The sequence below is a fragment of the Vicugna pacos genome, chromosome 4 (assembly GCF_048564905.1).
Source record: "Vicugna pacos chromosome 4, VicPac4, whole genome shotgun sequence".
NCBI lineage: Eukaryota > Metazoa > Chordata > Mammalia > Artiodactyla > Camelidae > Vicugna > Vicugna pacos.
Window position 1 is genome coordinate 74,233,205 of NC_132990.1, and position 27,790 is coordinate 74,260,994.

Sequence of the window (27,790 nt, forward strand, 5' to 3'; positions counted from 1 at the left end):
GGCGATTCCTTTCTGGGAAAAGCCCTCACTCATGCAGAAGCTGGGCTGCTGGGCTGGAGGTTTTCAGCGGGTGTGTGCAGGGTGGCGTCTCTGTGCTGGAGCCCAGAGGGTAGATTCTGAAGGCCTCCTTTTGGTGGGTTTATTTTTGTTGCTATGACATTACAGCTCTGCAGTGATGCTGGGACGAGAAAGGGCCAAGCCTCCAGGCAGCCATCCTGGGGAAAGACCTGTGGAAGGCTTACACTCTCAGCTTCACCACCGGGAGCATCTTTTTTGTGCTTTCCTTAAAAAACAAAAACAACAGCAGAGACCCAAGCCGGCCTCTCTTTCCCTGTCACCCATCTGTCAGTCCGGCTGTCATCTGGCAGTCTGTCCTCTGTGTGTAAACTAGGAATTCTGGGCGGAAACTCTTTCCTCCCGGCTTGGTTTTCCTTGGGGAGGGCCTGGGGCATCCTGGCCGTGGGCTTCGAGGTGTGTGTTGGGGGAGGAGAAGCGCGCATACCCCAGAAGCTTGAGGATGTGCTGCTTTGTGGGGGAAAGAACCTGGAGCCAGGTGGAGTGAACAAGGCGGACCCGGGACTCTTCCGGCCGGCGTTGTGGAGCACGCGGGATGACGGTGGAGTTGAGATTTCCAGATCTTCCCCGCCAACTGTCTCAGAGTCGCTTCCCCCTTCTCGGCAAAGGAATTTGTAAATGGATGGGGCCTGCTAATCTCTTCACTATCACCTCCCCAGACACTTGTTGGGGGATTATAAAACACACACACACACACAGACACTAAACTTTCCCATTCCTTAAAACGTGGGTGGGGAGGGTGAAAGGAGGACGCCCCTTCTTCTCCCCCTCCCCGCCCCCAGCCTCCAGCTGGACTCCCGCGGGACCCCCTCCCTCCCGCCATCCCGGAGGGGTGGGGGCGGACGAGGCGAGGAGGAGCGGGAGGAGGAGAGGCAGGGGGCGAGGTCTGCTTCAAGAAGGGGCGTGTGGCCGGAGGAGCTCGCGTTTTAGCAACTTCGGAGCGAGCGAGGCGGCAGAGAAGGGGAGGGAAGAAAGTTGGTTTCCCCCGACGTCAGCGCCGGGCGGGCCGCGGCGGCCGCGGAGCCAGGAGGCGGCCGGGAGCGGGGCCGAGCGCGGGGCGGCCGGGGCGCGCTCGCTCCGACCCGCGCCTGCCATCCCCGCCTCGGACCCGCGCCTGCCAGCGCCGCCGGCGACCCCGGGGCGGCCCGCGGGCATGGACAGCGCGGCCGGCGCCGCCTTCGCCCTGGACAAGCCGGCGCTGGGCCCGGGGCCGCCGCCGCCGCCGCCCGCGCTGGGGCCCGGAGACTGCGCCCAGGCGCGCAAGAACTTCACGGTCAGCCACCTCCTGGACCTGGAGGAGGTGGCGGCGGCCGGGCGGCTCGCGGCGCGCCCCGCGGCCAGGGCCGAGGCGCGGGAGGGCGCGGCGCGCGAGCCGTCCGGGGGCAGCAGCGGCAGCGAGGCGGCGCCGCAGGACGGTGAGTGCCGGGCCGGGGCCGGGGCGCGGGACCCGAGGGGCCGTGGGAACGGAAATGCGGGGAGCCGGGGGCTACGGGGCTGCCGGGGGTAGAGGGGTGCGAGGCTGGAGTCTCGTGGGCCCGAAGGGGCGAGCACGGTCAGGCGACAGAGGCGGGGCGCTGGCTCTGCCCGAGCCCAGACTGGGCAGGAGACGCGGCGGCAGGACCTCCGGGGGCGCGCGCGGGTGCTGGGCGCTGCCGCCCGAGTGACTGGCTTGGCCCGCCGCCGCCACTGCCGCCACAGCCCTAGTTGAGATAGTCTGTCCCTGATGGGGTGGGCTGCGGGGACCGGAGCTCTAGACAGGGGGAGGGCACTGTCTTTTGGCCAGAACCACCTCCAGTCTTCGGAACAGCAGAGGGATGTGCTGCCTTGTGCTCAGCTCGGAGACAGTCCTCAAGGCCCCATTCCCAAATAGCCTGAGAAGTAGATGTGATTATTGTGCTGCCACAGCTGGGGAAACTGAGGCTTCCCAGGGGCAAAGTGACCTGGTCACACAGCTGGGTTTCCAACTCTGGCCCCCTCTCCCCCGGGATACCATTCCAGCTACTACTAGGCTTTTGCAAGACGGGTTCCCCGGCTGGGGTACACGTGCCTGCCCCCCACCTTCAGTCTACCCCACTAGCAGCTTCCTAGGGGGAATGGCTCAGCCCTGAAGAGCCAGTAAGTCCTCCCTTCCCCTGCCGAGGTTAAAGGTCATCAGGAAGGGGCTTTAAAAACAAACAACCCACCCAAGTGGCTTTTTTCAAAAAGTCACGAGGATCACAGGGTCCTGAGCGCTTGGTAAGAATGGGGGTGTGGCTAGAGCAGGAGAAGATGAAGCAAAGATCTCAGCCCTGAAGAGTTTCATAGAGGGAGGGGGAGGACTTGCGGCCTCATAGCTCACCCACGTCCTGAAGAGGTGGTGCTGTCATCTGAGACCACTGCCTGCTCCCCTAGCTCTGGGGAGCAGGCTGGCCTGCTGGAGACTCTGGGTCCCTTAACAGTCACCCACCTGACTCCAGCAGGCTTCCCACCGTCCCTGGGGACCCCCACTTCCTGCACCAGCCTCCGGGTCTCAGGGGAGCCCTGGTGGCTGCGTGCTCTGCTTTTCAAATGAGAGGACGTGCAGGGAAAACTGAGGTGGCTCAGGCAGCCTTCTCTGAAACCTTGTCCAGGAGCCTGTGCGTATGTGAGGGATGCCTGACACACACCCGTTCCATAGTGCACCTTAGAGAGCGCCCAGCTGGTGCCAGCCGTGTCCGGCGTCCTCCGGTCCCCCCTCAGTGGCGTCCACCTCCTGCTAGCCACAGCAGACTGGCATCTCTTCACTGGCCCGGGTGATCACAAAGCCGGCAGACCCACTCCTGGAAGTTGGGGTTTCCCTGGTAGAAAGGTGGAAGGAAGGTGTCTGGTTTGGGCCAGGGGTAAAGTGGGGGTGCCTTCTGGTGTGCGGGGTGGGTCCTGCCATCCTGAGTTGTTTGAGGACCCCAGGTCTCATGGGAAGAGCTGCTGGCTTGGAGCCGGCTTCCCCACAGGGCAGAGGAGAGGTCTCCGATCTTACCCTGATAAACTGGGGAGAGAAGGAGGAGCAAAGAAGCAAAGAAGAAAGAGAAAAAAGGAAGGAAGAGAGGAGCAGAGGAGTGTTGGGGAGAGAAGGAAGGAGGCTGAGCATTTTGTACTCAAGTCCTGGCGAGGGGTGAGTGCCCGCTTCTGCCCTGGCCCCTGGCCCCTGGCGGTGGGGACAGACAGTGGAAGGCCTTGCTTCTCTGGGACACAGCATACATCTCCAAATGGAGGGGTTTTCTGGGGATCCCCAGAATAGCTGGGGTCACAAGTGTCTAGACAGGGCCACTGGCAGCCCCTAGGTAGCTGGGTGGGTAACAGGCCTCCCAGCAGCCCCCTGGGGCCAGGCCACCCTCTCTGAGAGCCCGGGGCCTTTGCCTGAGGAGGGGCTTCTGCACACTGGGAATTCCCAGGCACTGGAGACAGAGGACACTCTGGGTGTGAGGTCAGGTGGGACAGGCCTGAGGGCAGCAGTCAGTCTGCCCCCAGAGGAGGGCATCTTCTCCCCTCATCTGTGGGGGACAAGGGGCCACATGCAGAGTCAGAGCTGGGCTCAAGGAACCGCCCCCCAGCTTAGCCCTGGGGACACGCGGCCCCGGGCTCCCAGCCCTCAGGGAGATTTTCTCCAGGCCGCTGCAAATGGAAGGAAACATGGACAATACAGAGAGTTCCCTGACGAAACTAAAAAAAAAAATCCAGTTTGAAGGATTCTCTGGTTTGGGATTGTATCTTTCTTACTCATTTTTGGTCTTAAAACACCCTTTCTTTTATGAAATAGGGATTATAACTGGAGATGGTTTTATTTTAATGTCCTTACTTGGCAAAATTAAAAGGAGGTAACCCTATACTCATTCCTCAGACTGAAAACAAATCACTAGGCCATGAAATCCAAATGTTTTATGTCGAGTCAAGCAGCTCCCCAAGGCCAACTGGGTGCATTCCAGGGGTGCCCGCTGCCAGGCGGCGAGGGAGCAGGGGTGGGGGTGCTCCGCGGCAGCCCCCGGGCCAGGTCTGGGAGAGCTCTTCCCTTGCCCGCCGGGTCTGGGCCTGCAGACGGAAGGTGGACAGAGGGGAGGCCGGCGTCCTGTTCTTCCTCCTTCTCCTCCTCTCTCAGGCGCGTGCCCCCTCCCACAGCCGCTGGATTCCCAAGTCCTGAAGTCTCCAAAGCTGGGGGAGAAGGGCCCTTTCGTCCCCTCAGCCTGGTGAGCCCAGCCCGCAACCCTGGACCCCTTTCCAAAGTGGGCAGTCAAGCTCAGGTGTGGGGACCCTGGACCCCGGGCCAGCAGGCATGGGCTCTGGGCTGTGGCTTCATCCCCGAGTCCTGGGCCCACAGGGAGCCCTGGTGCCTCACTGAGGATTTGGACATGCCGGCAAGTAGATTTTCCTCTGGCTTCTGGAGCTGTTTCCAGATCCAAACGAAGCGACTGACACCAAAGAGAAACGGGGTGCCCGCATTAGAAAAATAAAGGTTAATGGGGAAACTAATGAGTTAGAAAATTGGTATATTTTCTACCTGCCAGGTTAGCAGACTCAAAATTTTTAAGATATATTTTTCAATCGTTGGTTTTCAGCAAGTCACCGGTAGATATTACCTCTTCTTGCCAATGATTTCCCCGGATCAGGCTCCCCCCAGAACTGGCCAGGGAGGCTATGGCTTCACCGGTGACTCAGAGCAAACCAGGGTCTCGGGTTCCTCCCAAATCAAACGCTGAGGTCTGCGCCGGGGCGCCGAGCTATGCCAAGCACGTTAGGAAAATAAACTCTCGTTTGCTGCCTTTGCAATGACTTACAACAAAAGAAACCACATTAATAACTGAGATTTTCTTTAAAGCATTCTCTCCTGTGGGCAGGGCGGAAACAGGGATGCGGACACACTGAAAATAAACTAAACCCCTTGAGCCAGGCAGGGGTGAGGCCCCCAGCCCGGGAGGCTTCCCGGCCCGCGTGGGGCTGGGACCTGTTTCGGGAAAATGCCAGGACCGAGTGGGTCCACCTCCCAGAGACTCAGGACAGTGGAACACTTGGAGTTTGAGGGTACAGGCTGAGCCGGGGTGGCCTGGAGCCCGGGGCAGGGGTTTTGGGCTCCCCTCATGGAGCTGTTCTCTGAGCCGCATCTGTTGACGGGTGACAGGAAGCCAGGAGGTTTGGGTGGGGACCTCCCCCTCCGCTTTGCCAGTGGTGGGAGGGCAGGGCCGAGTGTCTGAGTGGAGGGCCTAAAGGGGCCACTGAGTAGTTTGAGAGACAGGCAGACTGGCCTTCAATGTTTTGATTGTTCTTGGGGTCGAATACACCTAATGTAAGATTTACCATCTTCACCGTTGTTAAGTGTAGATTCAGGGGCGCTGAATACATCCACATTGTCGTGCAGCCATCCCCACCATCCATCCCAGGACTTCTTTCATCTTCCCCCACTGGAACTTTGTCCCCATTAAACACTAACTCCCATCCCGCCTCCCCAGCCCCCCGCCCCCACCATTCTACCTTCTGTCTATGAATCTGACAGTTCTAGGGACCTCATATCTGTGGAATCATACTGTATTTGCCTTTCTGTGTCTGGCTTATTTCACTTAGCATAATGTTCTCAAGATTGATCTGTGTCGTAGCAGGTGGTAGAATTTCCTTCCTTCTTAAGGTCAAATAATATTCCGTCGTGTGTATGTGCCACATTTCGTTTACCGTCTCATCCGTCGGGGACACTTGGGCTGCTACTGCCATTTGGCTGTTGTGAATAATGCTGCTGTGATCCTGGGTGTGCAAAGCTCTCTCAGATCCCTGCTTTCAGTTCTTCGGGGCGTATCCCCAGGTATGGAATCGCTGGGTCGTATGGTAATTCTGTTTAATTCTTTGAGAACCGCTACGCTGTTTTCCATATCTGACTTTTTAACTGGCCTCCCTGTGACTGGGTCTGAAATCTGGCCATGGCAGCCTCAGGGTCTGCAAGACAGGAGCAGGGCTGGTGGGGGATAAGGACAAAGGGGCTTCTTCAGAACCGGGCCTTTGAAAGACAAGCCTGCTTTCCTTCCCTCCTCCCTCCTGCCCTCCCTGCCTCTCCCTCCATCCATTTCCTTGACAGAGGTGGGGGACGGAGCATCTGTGGTGAGTGAGCCCTGGATGGGGGGTCAGGACACCCAGATTGGGGCCCTGCCTTTTGCTGCCATCTCCACGTGGAACTCCATGTCACATCCCTTCTCTGGGCCTCGGGTCCCCACCTGAACCATGGAGGCAGCACACACGCTTGTGAGGCTCCTTCTGTCCCCCCTCCTGAGTTGATCCAGGCTGAGAAATTGCCCATCTCCCCAGGAAGGTGGAGTGTCTGAGACCTGGGTCCTGGCTGGGCCTGGGCCCCCAGACAGGTGAGGGTGTCCCTTAGCACACGCCCAGGAACAGGGAGAGAGGAGGCGTGAGTGAGAGACTGAGGAACCAGGCCTGGAAGCTGAGAGCCCAGGGAATTCAGTTTGAGAACTGCTGGGTTCACCAGGGGAGGGGGGCAAGGGGAGGGGGGCAGCGGTCCGTGGCTCTGGTCTTCTGTCAGCAGGAAGGGCTCTTGTTTTTTCATTCATTGTCCATGGTCCCAGAGTGGTCTTGCTCCTCCATCTAATAGGTCATCCGGGTGGAGCTTGGGGGCCTGGCACAGGGGCCTCGGGCCAGCTGGCACCCCCATGAGAGCCCTTCCCTGTGGGCTGGAGCTGTCACTGTTCCCTCCCAGAAGACTCAGGAAAAGTGATTTTTGGAGCATTAGCGATAATGCTCGCAGGTACACCACCCTTGAGGCCTAAAAAGCACCTTGAGGTTCAGTGTTGCCATCTTTGAAATGGGTATGATGGCCAGTGATGTCTCTCACAGGGTGGGCCTGTAAGACCATACCTGGCATGTAGTAGGTGCTCAATGAATGGTCTCCATTACAGCTCATGGAGATGCTCACAGCAGCCCTGTGAATCAGGCGGGACTAGTGATTCCCATGCCTATTTTGAGGAGGCCCAGAGAGGCAAAGCAGCCTGCCAGGTCTCCCAGCTGGGAAAAGAGGGGTGGGATATGGTTTTAGATCTCAAGTCCAGGCTTCTCCTGCATAGCTCAGCATTTGGGCTGGAGGAGTTGGGGAGGGGAAGCCCGATCTGGTTGTTGGGGAGACTCAGGTAAGGTTTATTTGGGAATCTAAAGGGGGCAGGGAGGCAGGGGGAGATGGGCCTTTAGGGTTGGCACAGAGTGGGGCTATTGGGATGCACCCAGTGCTGCGTTAGGTTTCTACGTGGATAGAGACAGGAAGGAAGGGTTTTCTGTGGGTTGTCCTGGGCAGGGATGTGAGGTCAGACTGGACAAGGTCAAACTGGGGAAACTTTCCTGGTGTCCTAGACCCAAAAAGCAGTGGCTCTCCCCAGGCAGAAGTGAGCCTAGGCAGTGATTTGAGGAGGGCGGTGCTTCCCCTGAACACATCCTACAAATGGGGCATCAGTGTTGGAACCCGGCCAACCCGGGTGCTGCCCGGGGATCAGAGGCCGAAGGAGTGGAGTTGAAGGGATTGTTCCGGAGGGAATGTGGTGACAATGACCAGTTACTTACTGTTCACTGTCCAGGGCTCCACACATGCCTCACCCCTCATTGTCTTCCCACCAGCTGTGGAAGTGGGTCCTTTTATTAACTTAATTTTATGGAGAGGGAAACTGAGACTCAGAGGAGCTGAGCCATTGCCAAGGTGACAAGAAGGAATATAGGATTCCAGCCCAGGTCTGTCCCGAAGCCTCTGCTCTCTGCCGCTGGCTGGAGCCATCCCTGGAGCCCCCAGAATGCTGGGTGGTCTGGCCAGGGACATCCACTCCCAGGCTGGTGTGGGCTGCATTCAGGGGGCCACGAGGCAGCCAGGGGTGGGGGTTTCCTCCACATCTTCAGCAGCCTGGCCTGGGTCACAGGTTTGGGGAGGCGGGTCAGGCCTGGCAGCAGGAGGACAGCCTGGCTTGGAGGGTCTGGGGAGGTGTGAGAGTGAGTGGGGGCCCTCCCTGCCTGTCCAGAAACATCTGGAATGGCGTCCTGGACATAGGAGAGCTGTGGAGGGTCCCTAACTCTGAGGAACATCAATAGGGCAGGCCCCCTTTCCCTGCCTAACCCCAGCTCCCATATTCACTCACTCACTCACTCATTCATTCATTCACTCACTCACCCACTCATTCATTCATTCACTCACTCATTCGTTCACTCATTCATTTATTCACTTACTCATTCAACAGTCATTTTCGGAGCACCAACTATGTGTGAGGCCTTGATCTCCTACCACCTACACAGACTTTCAGATTTCAAACCCTGGTAAAATTTCCAGGCACTTAGAGGAACTGGCATAGACTGGGCAGCTTTAAAAGTTGCCAAGAAAAGCCATTTACTTACAACAACTACTATCTTATTGCTCACATCTGTTTACCCAAGAGAGAACCTTTTAGCACCTTAATCTCAGAGTGAAAAATGGTCCTCAAAATGAACTTTAAATTTAGCTTCACAGAGACACTTGCAAAGTGCCCCTACCTTTTGTGGTAGGTCAGTGAAAACTCAGTCATGGGCTGGCATTTGGGAAGCACATGGTGGACTGGCTTTCCCAGCTCAGACCCAGACACACGTACAACCCCCACCCCCCAAACACACAGTCACCCTCCACCACCCACAAACCCGCTCACTCACACACACACTTGCACCCACACCCACACCCACCCTCACACTCCTTCGTGAGGGCTCCAGCCTGGCCCAGATGATCAGGGCCAGGCTTTTAATGGTCAGGGTGGCCGCAGGCGGCTGGTGTATAGATGAGCGAGCAGCCAGATTGCGCCTGAATGGGCCAGGGGTTAAGTGCCTTTTGCGAGGTGGTGAGTAGGAGAGCCCTGTGGGAGCTTCCTGTTTAGACAGAGCTGGGGAAAGTGATCTCAGCAGGCGCCCATGCTGAGCAGACACAGGGAGACAGGGTGTCCGGCAGCCCCTAGGGACGGGGGGAGGGGAGGGTTATGTCTCAAGGTGCTCCCCGCCCAGAGGGAGTAGACTCCTGGAAGTCATGGAATCTCCAGATGTCCTAGGAATGTACGTCACTGAATAAACGACCCAGATGCTCGTGCTGCCCCTGCCAGTCAGTCCTCCTTGCTCTCTGTCCCCTCCACATCTGGGAAGCTGCTTGCTCCCAGCCTGGCTCGGAGGGGCCACTGTGATGACAGGACGCTGTCCATGGGGGGCCCTTTACTGCTCATGATATCTTTTATTGCATCCTAAAAATGAAGCAGGCTCTGGAAGACATTATTTTTGGTCCCTCTTCATGATCCTTTCTGCTTTCCTGTGCCTGGGAAGGACAGCCGGGACTTTCCAGTTTGGGGGGCAGTGGAGACGTTAGAAGGAAGCTGGGATGATGAGTTACAGAGAAGCCAAGAAGCTGGGACATGGTGGCCCAAGAGGTGGATGGGGGCTGCTGGGTGGATTGTGGTCTCTGGAGAAGGTCCTGAGTGCAGGGCAGATAGAGCAGGCGGCCAAGGGGCTCTGCCTTTAGCAGGGCCCCCAGCCATTTTTATGTGAATTAAAGGGTGAGCACTGCTGTGCACTCAGAGGCTCCTTCTAGTGCTAACTCTGCCCCTCTGTCGTGCTTGTCATTTTGTCTGAGTGGAAAGTGGTCCTCTTGTGGGGGGATAGAGAGGCCGCATGGCGCCACCAAGGAAGCCTGAGGCTGGCGTCGTTTGGAAGCACCTGGAAGAGTCCATTCTGGGGGGAGGGGACTGCTCCAAGGCCCAGCCCCAGCGCCAGCATCCCCAGAGACCTGACTGCAATGGAAGCCACATCGCTGCGTCTAGGAAAGCCCGATTGCTGTTGACTGTCCATCGGCACTCATTGGACACCTACTGAGTACCTGTCCAAGGGCACCTGAACGAAGAGCTAGAATGAAGGGGGCAACTGCCACAGGGAGTTTCTCCTTCTCAAGCACCCTGATTCCCTCCAGCTGCCAAAGTTGGGGGGTGGGATGGTCAGAAGCCTCGCTGCAGAGCTGGGGGTTTCTACCACTCATTGCTGGAAAAGCCCCTCCCATCATCCTGCCTGCCCGCTCCTCTGAGTGCACCCCCCCCGCCCCTCACGGCCCTACGGGCTCCCCTTGCGAGGGTCTCCTGAGGTAGAGCATCCACAGCCCGAGGCGGGTGGCCACCTCGCCCCAGGTTTGGTCCACTGGCCCCCCATCCCGCCTCCCTGCCTGGCCTCCCCCACCACCGGCCTCCCCCTCCCGGCCGCCCCTCTTGCCGTGGGCGCAGACGTTTACACGCCAGAGATGGCGTTATTAAAAATGACATTTAACCAGAGCTGGAATTACCACGCGGATGGCTGCAAACCTCGGAATCAAAGCAGGAGCCGCTGGGCGCGCCTGGCAGGGGCCTCGCGGCCTCCTCTCACCGCCAGAGCTCCGTGCGGGCCTCCCATATAAAACCCCCGCAGAACGCCGAGGTCTTGAAAGCCAGTGCACCTCCTTTCATTAGACTAACAAATAACACGTAACAGAAAACATCTGTGAACAGCAGCCCCTAATGCTCTCAAGATGGTGCCGCGGGCGGCCAGTCCAGCCAGTGGGCAGCCCAGCCGTCCGGCGCTCAGGTTGTGGCCGCCCCCACCCCAGGTGGGTGAGGGCCTGGCACCCTCCCCCCCCCGGGCCTCCCCCTGCACCCTGTGGGACCTGGGGGCCTCCTTCTCCACCTCTCCCTCCTCGACTCAGTCTTCAGCCCTCTCTTCTTATAGATGAGAACCAGTCATCTGAGGGTCTGTTTGCATGGGGACAGTGCCCCTGCGCAGGGCATCACAGCCCCCCACTCCAGGCAGGGGCTTGACCCCTTGACCAGCCGTATGACCTTGGCGAGTTTCTTCTCTCTAAGCACCTCGTTTGTCATATGAGAAGAGCCGTGCTTCCTTGCAGGGCAGTTGTAAGGATTTAGGGGAGTGATGAGAACAGAGCGGTGGAACATGTGAGACGTGCCCAGAAAGGGCATCTGCTATAATGATTACAGTCGGGGAAACTGAGGCTCCGCAAGGTTACGTGACTTGCCCAAGGTTCCACAGTGCTGAAGGGGAGCGAAATTTGGAGCCTCAGGGTCTATACCATTTTCACGACCCCATGAAGCACGGAGTGAAGAACGAATGTTGTGCTGAGTGAGGCGGACATTCAGAAATGGATCTGCCACGGCCCCTACCCTCAGAGAACCTCAAGTCTGTAGCTGACGGCAGAGGATGAACTCATCTCTGAGAGAGAGCAGGTTGGCCCTCACTGAGGCCGGGCGCCCCTCGGACTCACCCCTCTGCTGCCACTAACCCCTTGGGCTACAAAGCCAGAGGGTCCCAGGACCTGAAGCACTTGTCCCCACAGCCCAAACTGGGAGGAGGAAGGGCCGCATCCCAGACTAGGGAGGAAAGTCCAGGAAAACATCCGAGAAGTGGGAGAAAAGACAAATGGACACTGTGTTCCCCGTTTCCTTCATGATGAAGCTACAGAAAACAGGCCTTTCTGCCTTCCTCCGAGAGACTGTATGCAAAACTTCATGCCTCCCTGTCCTCCTCCAAGAGGTGCCTTGCTTTTTGGTTCCAAGAACACTGGATTGGATTCATTCATTCGCTCATTCATTCATTCATTCGGCATGTGCATGTTGCGGAGGCATCGTGCCAGGGAAACCCCAGTGGACAGACGAGACCTGGTCCCTAACTGGGGAGCGGAGCATGGAGACAGCATTGCACCCCGACGTCCAGCTGTTCATGTCTGCCTGGCTCCAAGCTCAGCCCTTCACATGCAGCCTCACCCTGAGTTCTCTCAGCAGCCTTATGAGGGAGGTGAAGCATTATCCCCATCTTACAGGTGTGGAAACTGAGGCTCAGAAAGGCTGAGTGACTCGCCCAGGGTCACCCAGGAAATACGCGATCATCCCCTGAGCTCAGATATCATGCTGGCCACTCATGCTGGGTCCCCACATGGCCAAGAGGCTGCAGGGTCCTATTGGGAAAGTGGCCTAGGCTCTTCCAGGGAGCGACTGTGCCTCCCATCTCCTCGTTTTTCACCCAAGACCTCTGCAGTGCCTGGGGAAGGCCTCGTTTTTCCAGGGACACCATTTTGCAGAGCCTGGTCTGTAGCTATCAGGCAGGAGGGCTCAGAGCTGTGATGGGGGAACTGGGGCTAGGGAGGTACCCCAGCCTTTGGGAATCTCGTGTTTCCGAGAGACATCGTGTTCTAATTGGAAGGCCAGCCTCTCCTGCAGAGCTGGCTGCCCGGCCACTACACCCCCGGGTGAGGAGAGTGTCAGGGCTCGAAGCGGGAAATTGCTGGAGACAAGAAGTAAAAACGAACTACTCTGGTTTCACCGGGAAGGAAAAAAGAAAAGGCAAAGATCTAATGCAGCTGAAAGTGGGGTCGTTGTTTAAAGAAAACTGTTGCTGTTGCTGTTGCAGCAGATTCGAAGGAGCAGAGCAGAGCTCCGAGGAGGGGCATGGGGAAGCCGTCCCATGAACACGTCCCTCCATCTTTTCTCCCACAAAGATTTGTTGAGCATCTGCTCCACGCCCAGCCCCAGGCTGGATCCTGGGGTCCCAGCAGGAAACAAGGGGGCCCTGCTACGAAGGAGATGTCCCCGCTGCTATGAGAACAGATAAGGGGAGGACTGGAGGTTCAGAGAAGGCTTCCTGTAGGAAGGGACCTAATGGATGGGTGAAGTTAGCCAGAAAAAGAGTTTGGGAAGGGTACTCCAGGTGGAGGGAACAGCAGATGCAGAGGCTCAGAGATGAGAAAGAGATTTATTGTTCCAGGAGCAGACGGGGTGGGAGGGAGCCTGGTGGAGAGGGCCAATGAGCAAAGCCTGCTTCAAGATGTGCAATTTTTGTGTTAAGAGCAGCAGGAATACTTTCTGTGCATCTGTGAGCATTTGGAGGGTCCAGTATGCCCAGGCCCTTCCCAGTAGCGCTCTTGCTGAACGGGCGTTCCCTGTCATGTGGGAAGTAAATGGTTAACTTGGGAACAGCACTTGTGTCCTGGCTGCCCAGAGCCTCCTGGGGTGCCCTGTCTCCAAAGGAGCTGATCACAAGCCCCAACTGCTCAGCTGCCCCCGCCCAGCTGCTGTGAGATCTGAGATCATGAGTCAGGGAGGGGAGGGTCCAGGAGCCGTGTAGAACCAGAGGCCAGGCGGGTCCCTGTGCCCAGCTTCAAGCTCACCAATCGGCCATCTGTGGGGTAGCTGCATCCAAATCACGGCCCCAACACTAGGACTTCGTGCCATAGGTGTACAGCTCAGAGATGGAAATTTCCTTGGTAGATGCATTAGCAAGTCAGGGAAGGTCGGCCCAGGATGTTCAACTGCACATCCCGTCTCCCGGGTGGAGTAGAGGGACTTTGGGGTGCTTGTGGCTGAATCGGGGGCTGGATGACTGGGTGGCTTTTGAGTGTGTTCATCTTCATCATTGTCATCGTCACCGAGATCCCAACAGTCAGGACCATTTATTGTGCACCTACTATGTGCTAAATTCTTCATGTAGATCATCTCATGAATTCCTCCCAGATATTGTAGGCTGTCTTATGACCCCATTTTCCAGATGAGGAAGCTGAGGCCCAGAAAGATGGGTTATGTCTTGAGGACATGAGAGCTGCAGGCCTCAGGTCCTTGTCCTCGGCATGTTCCCCACGCCTACTGGCCTGCAGCCCTTGGGCTGTGCTTGCTCTGACCTCATCCAGCCTCTCCTGGCTTGTTTAGAAAGGGATGGGTAAGAGATGTGATAACGCCAGGGCAGAGGGTTGCTGGACAGAAACCAGAGCTGTTCCTCGACCCAGGCAGGCAGGCCAGGATCCTGGGACAGGGACAACCCCCACTGTTCCCATACAGCTTGATGGTGACACGGGCGTAGAAATAGCGAGCCAGCCCCAGGGAGTCCCAGCGGGTCACCTGCCTTCTCTAGGGCAGGACACACTGCTGGTAGGGTCCCAGCGTAGCTGTGGGATGCTGGCCCCAACCTCACCCCCACTTACTGGGTGATTTGGGAAAGTGTTTCATTTCTAAGAGCCTCAAATCCCTCATCTGCAAAATGGGTGCAAATCTAGTACTTGGAGCTTGGGTTGCTCAGAGGATTTGATGGCATCAAGCAGGTGGGGCTTGGCTCTGTGTCCACCTGGCCCCCCATAGGTGCGCAGTAAACACCAATGTGTGTTCTCTTTCACTCTCCCTGCCATTTGGGAGGAGAAGGAAGATGCACAGTTTAGGACTGTCAAGCCCCCTTCACAGATAGAAAAACCAAGGAGGGAAAAGTTTCCCAAGGCTCCACAGGAAGAGGAGCTGAGATTAGAAACAGAGTTGTGGGTCCCAGGATCTGAACCCAGTGGCCTTTGCTGGTTCCTAACTATGTCTCCAAAAAGGAGACAGGTTACCCACGCACACACAGTACCAAGACCCCGCTGCCCCTGCCAGCCCTGCCTGGTGACCTGGGGTCCCCTCTCAGGAAGGATGGTGTGGATTTGCTGCAGCCCCAGCCTGGCTGGAACTGACCGCTGCTCCCATGAGGAATGAGCAACTTGCTTTGTTTTCCACGGCATAAAATATAATAACCATGTATAATTTCCTGACAAATGTGTCTATAAAACACAATGCAGCTATTTTTATAATGTAGCATTTGAGGTTAAAAATTCAAATTAGAGATTAATTGCAACTTCTAGAAGGTCTGTGGATAAGATGGCTTGGGGAGGAAGGCTGAGATGTTCAGATATGCTCCCTGAGGGATTACAGATGGGTTCTCACACGTGTTTAGAACACACACACGCACACGCACACGCACACGCACTCAACTGATCTCTGGCTTCAGCAAAGCTGGTTTAGACACAGTGTTTGCACTCTTGGGAAAGTTGATCTTGATGCTGGCTCCTTTCTCTGCCCAAGACTCCAGTCTCCAACCGTCCATCAGAAGCAGGTTCCATGATGCTCAGGCAGCCCTAGGGTTGGTGGAGGCGGATGGCGGGGGAAATACACAGAGCCTGGGGCGCAAGCACATTGGGTTAACCTCAATCGGGTGCCAGCTCTCAGCTTCTCCCTAAACCCTCCCCTTCCTCCACCCACTAAAACCAAAACCAGATGGAAATCTAAGTGAATAGTGGGTCTTTGGACAGGGCAGACAGCGTGGGATGGAGCCTGGTCAGGGAGGAGGGAGACAAGCCAGGCGAGCCCCATTCCAAAGAGGCCAAGGGCGAGGTGTGTCCCCTTTGGCACCCAGGGCCCAGACCAGAGCCCCCACAGAAGAGCAATGGGGTTCTGGAGAGCTCTGCGGGGATCTTGGCGAATGTTGGCTGCTTTCTTCAAACCGGAACAACAACAGAGGTTGGGAGAGTGGGGCTGCCCTCTGCACTGCAGATTTTCCTCTCCCCACCTTTTCATGGGTCCTGGCAGTTCCCTGAGGAGGAGGAGGTAGCAGGAGGGCAGCATCTCCAGGGAGCTGGTAGCCAAGGGTGGGAGCCTAGCAGCCTCCTAATGTTTCTGAGGGGCCCCAGGGAGAGGAGGGCCAGAGTGGGGCCAGCAAGTCAGACCGACCCCACTTGGCTCCCTGGGCCCAGGGGCTTCCCCTTCCCGAGCCTCAGTTTCTTCATCTGCAAAGTGGGGACAAGGCAATTGAATGGTGAGGTGAAAAGATAGGAAGCACTTCCTGTAGACCTGGCACGTGGCCCGCTGCTGCTGCTGTGGTTATCATTACTGCCATTGTTATTATTAGCAACTCACATGCGGGTGAGTGTGTGGCGGAGGACCCAGCCACACCCCTGGCAACTGCTGGTCCCCAGGGTCCCTCATCTCCCCAGCATGAGGACGGAAACTGTCCCAACCCAAACTAGCTCCATATTAAGGCAACAGCTCTCCCTCCACCCCCAGCTCCACCCCAGGGCAGGCAGTGTGAGTGGGGCTTGTTTATTTCCCTTGTCTGTTGCCATGTTCAGGGCAAGATGGAGGGGAGAGGAAACAGGCAGTGTCTCCACCCCTCTCTCGGCAGGGGCTGTCCATCCTAGGGCACTGCTTGGATGTCTTCAGCACTGCCCAGTCTTGGGCACAGCAGACAAAGAAAAGCCTGGGTGCCTAGAGCAGGGTCAGAGACAGCCCAGGGGAGGGGCTCCTAGCTCTGTCGTCCTCAGATCATTGTGTCCATCTCCCCCTGCTCCCCGGGCTATGCCAGTGCCTGCCACGCCACGGTAAATGTCACTTCTTTGGTTGAAGTCACTGTCCACAGGGAGCCCTTGCTGGGACCCCTGTCATAACAGTACCACATCATCTCCTTGAAGAGGCCCCACTAAGCCCAGGGTGTCCTCCGTCTTTAAAGAAGCCTATCGAAATTTTCATTCTACACGTGAGAAACAGGCTCCTCCACTCAGCATGTATTTCTTGAGCCCCTACTATGTGTGGGCACTAGGCCGACATCCGCCCGTCACCCCTTAAGAGCTCCCAGACAACAGGAGACAGGCAATTAACTGGTAATGACTCAGACAGGGAATTAATTGCAGTGCCGGTAAATTTCAGCAAGTTGAGAAGCATAGGGGCCTCTGGGGCTCAGAGACAGGTGTCGCCATGCCAAGGCTGCTCAGCCGGCACCTGGCAGACGTGGGATCAGACCCCAGACCCTCCCATCCCTGCTCTCCCCATGGCACAACGCTGTGGCTAATGGGAGCTCCTCTGAGCAGGCTGCAAAGACCACATTCCAAATTAGTTGGGAGAGGGACCCACGACCAGCCCATGTGGCAGGGGTGGGATTGGGAGCAGAAGACAGGATTCCAAAGGTGGGTTCACAAGTCCACTGGGGCTGTCCTCACCGCGACTTGGGGGTGGGGGTTTCCCTTGCTGGGGGCACACTAGTTCTGCCAGGGTCTAGGTATAGGTGGGGCTTGGGCACTGTCCTAGTCGGGACTGTCACCTACAACGGATAGAAAACCGGCCCCAAGTGGCTTAAGCAAAGCTAAGCTAATGTGCAAAACTGAAAAAATCCAGAGTGGGACTTCAGGCACGTCTCAATCCAGGACTTAAACAATGGAGCAGCCAGAATCCGTCTCCCAGAATCTTCCTGTGCTACACTGGGTCCCTGTTCACCTCTGAATCAATCACCCTGGCCGCAGAGGAGCTGCGTGCTCACTGGCCAGAGCTGGACTGTGCAGGGTGGCACTTCACCAGAACCCCTTGGCCCAGGAATGGAGGGAGGCTGCCCTCCAAAGCGTTGTTCCTGGACATAACAGAGCTCACATTTACAAGGAAGAGTTCCCTGAAGAGCACTACCCTGCTTCATGCGCTTCACATGTATTATCCCACCTAATCCACTTAGAGTTTTGCTGGGCCCTCTTAAGTAGCAGTGTTCCCCTCCCATGACATCAAACACTCCATGACAAATACACTTTATCCACAGCCAGGAGTGTGGTGGACTTTGGGTGTCCAGTTGACATGCCATCATGTCTGGTCAACATGTTGCTAACCATTTGTTAATTACAGATTATTTTGGAGCCAATAAAAAACTGTATTTCAGGCTTCCCAAAGATCAGCCTTTGAAAATCTCCTGCGCCTTAGGCATTGTGGGTCTCAAGGCTAAACAGAGCTGAGCTGTGAGTCATTCATTCATTCATCCAGCTTTTACTTGAGCACCTGCCTTGTGCCAGGCACCACTATCAACACAGAGAACCCCGGAGAGGGACAGAGAGAAAGAGACTGGTGCAGCCCAAGGGAGTCTAATTAGTGGTAGTGAAGTGGCTGGGGAGGTAGGTGGGCCCCCAGACCTTTCTGGGGCTGTGAGGGAAGAGTTCCTCTGGGAAGAGGTGCCTCAGGTGAAGACTAGGTTGGGCTTCATGACAAGGTGGGAAGAGTATTGCAAGAGGGGCAGCATATACAAAGGCAGGAGGTGACAGCGCGTGGCTGGTGGGGTGTTTGTGGTGGGGCAGGGGAACGGTTCAGGCCAGAGGAGGCGGGGGCAGATCCTAAGTCTGGGATCTAGACTCTGGTCTCGCTTGTTGGCTTTTCTCTGGGTCAGGACCAGGGTGAGGAGAGTGAGGCACTAAGGGTGCCAACTGTAAGGAGGTGCTCACTGTCAGGGCCGTGCAAGTGCTGGGGGGCATCTGAGACCCTCACGTTTGCTCCCTCGATGCCAGGGCCAGCTCAGAAAGAGGTCCCTGCTCATCAGGAGCCTCCAATCAGCTGCCCCTCCTCCGCCCTGGGCCCCCTCCCCTCCTCTCTGAAAAAAACTTCCCTATCCTGATTTTTTGAGTAGGGGGCCTTGGTGGGTCTGGGTGGGGGTGGTGGGGGGCTGAGCCGAATGCTAATGAAATCAGAGGCACCCAGGTGGGGCCAGGCCGGGGTCAGGGGAGAATTAAACAAATGCACCCAGCCTGCTACAGGCTATTTTCCATATTTGATTGGTGCAGGCTGCCGGACAGCCCCCTGCGGTGCAGCCCCCTGCGGAGGGGGATGGGGAATATGATGGGGAGTTGGTGGGGGGTGGGGAAGCTTGCTTCTTCAGTCCTGGGAACCTGCGAGACAGCACTTGGCATTCAGGGATGCTTCATAGTAGAGAAGGGGCAAAGATGGTTCCCTGGCTTGGCTGGGAGCTTGGCTGTCCAGCCCACCCCCTCTGGAGAGGCGAGGCCTACAGAGGCCCGAACTCATGCTTGTCAGCCACGGCGACACTTGTGTGTCCTGTGTCTTGACCACCTTCTAGGCATCATCCCATGGAATCCTCACAACCATCTGTGAGTGGTGTGCTATGCAGACTGGGAGACAGAGGTGCAGAGCAGCAGAATGACTTGCCAAGGTCACAGAATCAGCAGCCCGTTGTGGTCGCTGTACCTGAGTCCATGCAGTCACAATAAGAAACCACTGGGGATGGGCACTCTTATTAGATCCACTTGAGATTTGGGGAACAGAAAGATAGCATGGCCCAGGAAGTAAGAGCAGATAGACTCTAGCTCAGATCCCAGCTAGGCAGGATCAACTCTCTGAGCCTGTCTCCCCTTCGGTGAAGCAAGTTAATGACAGCATCCCCCTTGCACCGTCACTGAAGGTGGATGAGAAAGGCTTTGAAGACCGGGAAGGGCTCCATGACGTGAAAGGGGGTTGTCTGAAGACTCCACCCTGGACCCAGGCTCCATGGTGTGGGCACTGACCACAAGCTGCCCACCTCAATGTCTGCCCCTCTCTCTGTAGCTTCCTCTCCCCTCCCCAAACATGTGCAATAGTACATCGATCTCACATTTTCTCCAGGAAGCACCATCAATGTCAGGATAAGGTCTATTTGATTCTGAAGGAGAAAGGCCAGGGGGGCTCCTGGGGTTCACATTTCTGAGCCCCTTGCTACTTCTGTTCAATTACACTGCATCCAAAGAGGCACCTGGGAGTTCACAGCCTAGTAGGACTTGAGACAGAGGACCAGGGCCAGAAGCCAGTGTGAGGAAGCTGAAGCCGACATTTGCACAAGGGGTTCTGAGCATCAGTGGAGGGCTTTTCAAGTGGGGTCTTGCAGGATGAGTAGGAGCCCATTGTTCACTAGTTCATTCCACACCACCTCACAGCCTGTGTGACTCTGAGCCTAGCATCCCTCCCTTCTCATTCATAGGATGAAATGGAAAGGGCCTACTCTGCTGAGAATTCCCGCAGACTAAGGAGGGTTTCAGAGGAAAGAGATGAAGTGTGCATGAGGCCTGGATTACTCCATATTGTTGGTTTTCAAGAGGCCCATGACATAGCAGTGCCGGTCCTGTGGCACAAGGAGACTCCAGTGCCCCTGACATGCTCCCATCTCCTCTCCAGAGCCCTCCTCTTTCAAGCTTTCCTGCCATCTCCACCCCTGACTCTTCTCTGAGCTCCCAAAGCATTCGTGTCCTGAGTAATAAGCCTGCCAGCTTTGGTCTGAATCCTGACTCAGCCAGCAGCTTGCTGGATGGCCTTGGGCAAGCCCTCCTTCTTCCTGAGCCTCAGCTCTTCATCTGTAAAAGAGGAGTAAATGATAGTGCTTATTTCCCAAGGTGGTGCATTTAGCTTGGTGCCCTGCACACAGGAATCGCTCCACTCGTGTTCTCAGGATCCATCACCGTTTCCTATTCTCTCTCCTTGGACCGGGCCCTGTGCTTGGTGATGTGAGTTACTGCCTATGACATCCCTGGAGGTAGATCTCCATTTTGCAGATAAAGAAACTCATTTTGACTGACTTTGGGCAAGTGTCTGGGACTTGACTCTAAACTGGTATGATAACCCCCAGTCATGTCATTGTCCGTGAGTGGCTCTCAACCCTGACTGCACAACAGCGGGACCTGGAGGGCGGTCAGTGAATGCCACGTCCAGGCTCCACCCAAAACCTGTTGAGTCAGACAGGGTGGAGGGGTGGGGCTTAGCATTTTATGTTGAAAAGCTCCGCCCACCCCCCACCCCACCAGTGACTGCAGTGAGCAGCTAGCGCTGAGGACCCCACCTTGCCGCCTCCATCCCTCCCACCTTACTCAGCCCATCCTCCCTGTCCCCTGGGACCTCTGTTTTGGGGAACCCATCACTCTTTCCCTGAAAGTTGGCATGAAAGCAACAGGCCTGAGTTTTCTCTGGCAGGACTCTTCAGCCCTCTGAGCACACTTCTGAGAGTAACAACTCACTTTGGAAAGGCCCCCAGCGCTCGGACTGGTAATGTTGTTAGATCACGCATAGCATCAGGTTGCAGGATCCGAACCCTGATGACACGATTAGCAGGATCTGGGGACTTGCCTCCAGGGGCAGCAGTTCTGGGTGAACTGCTAATCCTGCGACAGACCCGACCATCACCATCACAGTACCTGGTTTCCAGATCCAAAACGAGTTGTCCGCCAGGATGCCAGCTCCAACAAAATATGCCTGCCCGTGAATAAGGATGGGAGGAAATAGGCAAAACTGAGACTGCCTCTCTTACATGAGCTACAAATCGTTTTTCTAACACCAGCTGATACTGGCTCATGAGAACCAATTGTTAAATTTCCAGAATTTTGGAAGTTGGTTGTCAAATACACATGCTGTCAAAAGTTAAATGATATAAACTTACAATTACACAAATTATATTTAAAACAGAGGCAATATATACTCAAAACTCACCTCTTGCTAGTAATTTTACACTTTACTATTATTTATGTTCCTAGAATGATTTCTTTATGTACTATCTGGACAGTGGAAATACTGTGTACTGGTGTGCCTCTGCACGATTTTGCCTTCACTGATGTCACACTGTACCTAGAAGTTGGCTGTGGGAAGTATCTATACCCCAGAAATTAGCAAACACTATACATTAAGGGCCCCCTTTCCCGGAGAACCAGTTGTTAAACATTTACCAGCACACCACAGACTATATTTTAATTTTTTATTTTCTTTTTTTCCCTTTTAAGTAGACTTTATTTTTAAGAGCAATTTAAGGTTCACAGCAAAATTGAGCAGGAAGTACAGAGTTTCCACACCCCCCACCCCGGCCCTCACCTCCCCCCATTATCATCCCTCACCAAAGTGGCACGTTTGTTATAATCCTCGAACCTATACTGACACATCATTATCACCCAAAAACCATAGGGTTTGGACAACCATTATAGTATCTTGCAGACTAGTTTCATTGCCCTAAAAATCTTCTGTGCTCCGTTTATTCATTCCTTCCCACCGCCCCGGCTCCTGGCAACCACTTATCTTTTTACTGTCTGCATAGTTTTGCCTCTTCCAGAATGTCACATAGTTTCCAGAATCATACAGTAGGGAGCCTTTGGAGACTGACTTCTTTCACTTAAGAATATGCATTTAAACTTCCTTCACGTCCTTGCATGGCTTTATAGTTCATTTCTTTTTACTGTTGAATAATATTCCATTGTCTGGATGTACCACCATTTACTTATCCATTCACCTTCATTCATCATGAAGGACATCTTGGTTGCTGCCAAGTTTTGGCAGTTAAGAATAAAGATACTGTGAACTCCACGTGTAGCTTTTCATGTAGACATAAGTTTCCAGCTCCTTCTGGTAAATACCAAGAAGTATGCTTGCTAGATGGTAGGGTAAGAGTTGGTTTAGTTTAGTAAACCAGGCTACCTTCCAACATGGATGTATCATCTTGCATTCCCACCAGCAACGAATGAAGACTTCCTGTTTCTCCACATCCTCCCCATCACTGGGTGTTGTCAGTGTTCCGGATCTTCGCAATTCCAGTAGGTGTGTGACGGTGTTTCGCTGTTGTTTTCACTTGCATTTCCCTGATGACATATGATGTGGAGCATCTTTTCGTATGCTTATTTGCCGTCCGTATATCTTCTTTGGTGAGGTGTCTGTTAAGGTCTTGGACAATTTTTTTAATCTGGTTGTTTATAATTTAATTTTGTAAAAGAACTTTTCCCACGGTAGATAGCCTTAAAAAAAAAAAAACGTATTCTCTTGGGGCAAAACCTAGCAATGTGGTATTTCTGTGCAAGGGGTAGAATGTTGTCCCCAGTTTTTTTCTTCTAGTTTTACTGAGACGTAATGCACATACAGCACTGCATAAGTTTAAGGTGCACAGCATAATGACTTACATACATCATGAAAGGATTATCACAGTAAGTTTAATGAACATCCATCACCTCGTATTGCTAGCAAATTAAAGAAATAGAAATTTTTTTCATATGATGAGAACTCCTAGGATTTACTCTCTTTACTTTTCATGCATAGCATACAGCAGTGTTAATTATATTTATCATGTTGTACATGACGTCCCTTATTGTCCCTGTTTTTTAAATGTTGAAGGAGGCTGGATCATTCTTCCTGCATCACCAAGGCCCTGGACAAGGGTTTGCCTCGTGGCAACACCAGGTTGCTACTCATTAATTTCCTTAAAGAGGCAGAACTAGCATAGCGCTCTTCAAGTGTATTTCTGTGGTCTACATGGAACTTCCCAAAATGAATGTGTCAGGGGACAAGGGTAGTGAGATGGTGGCACATGTGACACTGTCTGCTGTGTCCCTTGAGGTGGAAATAGCCCTGAGCAGGGACCAAAGCCCATGTCCCCTCCTAGAACTTTCTCTGTGCCCTTGAGCAAGTCACACCTCCTCTCTGGGCTCCATCTTCAGATCTGTAGAATGAGGACATCAGAACCAGGGGTAGGACTGACAAATATTTGCTTCCTTGTCAGACTCCCCTTCCTGAGCCCATGGCAGACAGAACTAATCAACCAGCGCTCCTCAGAATCCTCCTTAACACAGTGTTCCAAGCAGCTATTACCGGGCTATTATTCTGAATGACAGGGGTATTGACACCGTGAGCCAGCCCTGATCTGAGTGCTCTCTAAGGCCACTTGTGCCTCTGACTCTCTGTACAGGATGCTGCCTGGGAGGAGCTGAGCACAGACTTACCTGTGCTCAGCAGGAACCTTCTCAACAGGAGACAGTGTGCTTCAGTGGTTAGGAGCTCAGGTGCTGGAGTCTGATGCATCAGGGTGTGGGCGAGTCCCAGCTCTTCCGCCAATAGGCTGTGTGACTGTAGAGAAGTTACTAGACCTTTCAGATCTTGTGTCCTCCTCTGTCTGATGGGTTGATGGTGTCTGCTTCTTAACATTTCAGCTGTAAGGACTCTACAAAGTCAGGTGTATAACGTGTCTGGCACATGGGGACTCTGCGGAGGGCAGCAGCGGGAGCCTTGTTCAGATCGTGATAACGCCTGTGGTGTCTGCATGTGGCCATGGGCGTTAAGCAAAGGCCTCGTGGCTGGGCCAGGCCTTTGGCCTAGAAGGTTCAGTGTCTTTCGGGCCTTGGGGAGATCAGGGCTGTTCTGGAAGTTCCAGGACTCCCTCCCCCACCGCCAGCCCTGGCATGTAGACAGGGTACCTGCAATCAGCAGGAGGTGACTTGGGGGGGGGCAGTGAGAGGCGAGGAAAGGCAAGGAGAGTTTTGTGAGCAGAAATCGCCACAAGCCCTCTCTAGTACCACGAGAACCTGCCCTGGCAGACAGACAGGATGCGGAAGTGGCAAATGCCTTGTAGAATCGGCTTCCCTCCAAATTCACTGTCACTTACTCCAAGCTCCCCTTGACCAGTGTGATTGTTTGGTTTGGTTTTCACACACCTGAGCCAGTGCCGGTTAGTCCCAGCCAGTGGCCTGGACTTCACCCCGTCCCAAGCTGGGAAAGGCCCATTCTCACCACCGAGCTGGGAGCTGAGTCAGGGGACCCCAGTTTGCTTGAGCCTCCCCTTCCTGCAGGCTGCTCTTCCCCAGACCCCCACCTCTTTGGGGTCGGGGCGGGGAGGACAGGGGCCCCACCAGCCCAGAACATTCACCTGGGATTTGGCTGGAGAGTGAAAAAGACTGTTGGTTTCCAATGCCTGGGCATGTCCGCAGTGGCCATTACAGGGCTTAATGCCTTCAGCCTGGGAACTCTAAAAGTGTGGTTTTGTTCTAAAACCCAGAATTTCTGACAGCCTGAGTTAATAAGCCCCCCAAGTGAATTCAGAGCGTACTGGTGGGAAAGTTCTGAACTAGACTCCTTCTCCCTCATGGAAGCATCTCAGAGAAATGCTCTTCTCCCACTTTAAGGGTAAGTGTGGACTTTGATGTGGGCCCTGGCCCTTTAAAAAGTCCCCTCTGTGGAGGGGGATACTAAAACTTAACATGGAGCCAACACATGACTTGCGCTTTGAGAGCATATGTGCTTAGTCCTTAGGGGCTAAAGGCCATGGCTAAAATACACAAACAAACAAAGAAATAAAATTTTTTAAAAAATGGAAGACAAAACCCACCTCCTCCCACCACAGCTCTTTAGCCCACCTGGACTGACCCTTTAATCTGGTCAGGGGCTGTTTCTAAAGATCATAGCCCCCTTTCAGAAGTGAAACGTCATACAGCCTTGAATAATAAAACAAAAAACAAAACAAAACGAAACACCAAAAAAAAAAAAAACCCAAAACCAAAGAAATAGCCTTCTACAACGGAGCAGCTCTCTTAGAAGCAAGAGTGGGCCTGGGGTGTAGCTTCCAAGTTCAGGGTTTGATGTGGGGTGCAATTCAGAATGAGTAGCCATCTGGGAACCTTGCCAAGGGAATTCATCTACCCAAATTCCCTGGAGTCCCCTGGAAGCCTCACTGCCCCCAGGTGCTTGGGTCACAGGACCTCAGCTAAGGGACCAGGGCTGCAGCTGAGGAGAGGTTCTCTGAGAAAGAGAGAGGAGAGGCGTCCCCGGTGAAGGTACGTGTTGCTTCCAACTTTGGGAGGCCTTGGGTCCCAAGTGTGTGCGTTAGGAATTGAGGAAGGAGCCCAGACTCCGTGGGGGCTGGAGTCCCACAGCCTAGCTGAGTGCCAGCTTTGCTGTTGCCTTCGCGCTGTGCGATCTTGGGCGAGTGACATCTGCAGCCTTAGTCTCCCCGGCTGTGAAATGGGAACCGGCGATGGCGGCCGCATACCTGTCGCCCGGGGTTCTTGTGCGGAGAGGAGCCAGGGCGGTGCCCGGTCCAGTCCTGGGCCCGTGGTACGCGCCAGGCAAGCAGGAACTGGCTCTGTTACTAACTGGGGTTCGATTTCCGTGATGGTTTCCCAGGATGGAAAGACCATTGCAAGCTCCAACCCGGGGCCTAGCGGAGCCTGGGGGATTGGAGGGAGGGAGGGAGGCGTCGGAGAGGGAGGAAAGGAGGGCGGCAGGAAGGGGGAAGGTGGGGCGGGCGCTGCGCCCCCGCCCCGCCCGCCGCGCGCCCACCCCTCCGACCGCGCCCACCCTCCCGCGCGGGCGGCCGCCTCGCACTCGCACCGAGCAGCTTGGCGGCAGCGGGCGCGGGCCGCGCGGGGCTGGGCTGGGCGCGCCGATCTATTAACGTCTGTGTGTCTGGGCCGCGGGTCTGCGGCGAGGCAGGCGCCAGGGGCTCGCCTGGAACCAGATGTGCCGCGGCGCCGCTCTGGCCGCCACCGGCGCGGCGCGCTCGCACGCACGGGCTGGCGTGCACATGGCCGGGCGGGGCGGGCGGCGGCTGGCGCGCCGGGCCGGGCACCCCCTGGGTTTCGGGGCCGACCCCCCACCCGCGGGTGCGGAAGAGCGATCCCACCCCCCCCCCCCCGGCCCCGGCCCCGGCCCGCGCCGACCGAGCGCGGCCCAGATGGGAAAGTGACCCCGGGACACTGAGCTCTCCCGGGTGGGGTCCGCCGAGCCCGCGGGGTCTGGTCCCCCCGGAGGGAAGGACCTCTCTTGGAAAGCCCAGCCCCTCCACGCCCCTTACAAGGGCCAGGGACTCTTCCTGCCGCGCCCCCCGAAGTTTGTTTTCTTAAGTTTGTGTGTAAGATGTTTTAAGGTTCTGAGTCAGAGCTTCCCCTAAGATGAAGGAGCTGGGGCCTTACCGAGAAATGCCAACGTGGGGGGGGGGTGTGCGGCGGGGAGCAGAAAATGGGGCAAAGGAAATGTAGGGGTTAGCGGCTTTTAAACGCCTGAGTTCTGAAGTGGGCTTTTCACCCATGGGGGTGGGGGGAAGGGAAATAGGATTTCGCTGAGGCCTGTCCTGCTTTGGCACCATATCTGCAGTCAACCGCAGGATGGTTCCCAGCCCTGGTTGCTGCTGAGCAGCATGCCCCACCTCCACGCCTGACAGCCTTGGGGTCCTCTGCATCCCCTCTGGGCCTCCTCTGGGATCCTGTAAAGTGAGCAACGGAGCTGGGCCTCTGGAGTACCCAGGTCTCAGTAGATGGGCTCCCAGGCCCTGGCAGCTGCGAATTCCAGCTCAAGAGGTTAGGAAGATGGGAAGCGAGGTGTGTGGAAAGGCGCTGCTTTGGTACCACTAGATGGAGGCCGCACTGAGAGCAGAGAGGAGGCGTAGGACAGGGCGAAGCTGTCAGGCTGGACCAGCCCAGTCTGGCTGCTGAGGAGATGGCCTCACCCAGGGCCTTTGGACTTGGGGCAGTCTCCTTGGTTTGCAGTTCTTCCCCGTGCTTTCCAGAAGAGTGTTGCATAGAAAACCTTTGAAGATATGTGGAAAGACTGGGTTTTCCCAGCCTCGCTGGCCTTCCTTGTTCTGGAAATGAGGCACTGAGATGCTGAGTAGGGGAAGGGGATGTCAGCTCCATAAACATCAACCCTCCCTCCCGTAGATGCCTGCGCCACCTCTAGGGACTCAGGATGGAGAGGGCTAGGACCTAGGCGGCCAGAGTGCTGGCTGCTTGTCAGTGCTGGGGTGGAGGCTGCCTCTCGCATCACCGCCATCCTGTGGGAACCATCACATGCCCTCTTCACAAGGAAGCTGAGGCCCAGGAGAAATAATGACAGCCTCAAGGTCACAGAGCCAGGAAGTGAAGGAGGGGGGATTCCAATCCAGGCTGTTGGGCTCTGGAGACAAAACTTTGGGCTTGGGATCAAATCCCCTCTATGTCTGGAGACTCAAGGTACAAGGCGGTTCGTTCCCAACCTTTAGGAAAGTGGAGGTGCGAGTGGACCCAGTTGGAGAGGGGGTCAGGGTAGACAGCCACCTGCCCCTCCAGTCCAGTCTGTCCATCCCTTCCCTTCTGAGCAGACTCAGCAGATGTGGCTCCAGCCCAGGAGCCTCCTCCTCTGTCCCTGCCCCTATAAGAAGAATGATGCCCCATTCCTCTGGCCTTGAGCACCAGACTGAAGCTTTTCCCTTTGGGAGGGGATTTCTCTGGGTCATGTTCTGGCCCCTAAATTGAAAAAAAAAAGTACATTTGTTTCTGCCAGTAGGAAGATCAAGAAGGTGGGAAACTTGTAACAGTTCACCCAGTCTATAGTGCACAGAAGTCTTCATGTGTTTGGGT

General features: G+C 55.5%; 1 protein-coding gene across 2 annotated transcripts in view; it reads left to right on the forward strand.

Moving 5' to 3' along the window:
• The first annotated feature begins 935 nt into the window (after positions 1 to 935).
• The window catches only part of PRRX2 (paired related homeobox 2), a 42,646-nt gene continuing 15,791 nt past the window's right edge, over positions 936 to 27,790 (forward strand). The window contains exon 1 of one of the 2 annotated variants that reach the window (XM_072960264.1): positions 936 to 1,490. In XM_072960264.1, coding sequence (XP_072816365.1) covers positions 1,229 to 1,490 — 262 coding nt within the window. In that variant the 5' untranslated portion in view covers positions 936 to 1,228. The remainder of the gene's footprint in view (positions 1,491 to 27,790) is intronic. The other variant, XM_072960263.1, reaches the window with a different exon arrangement.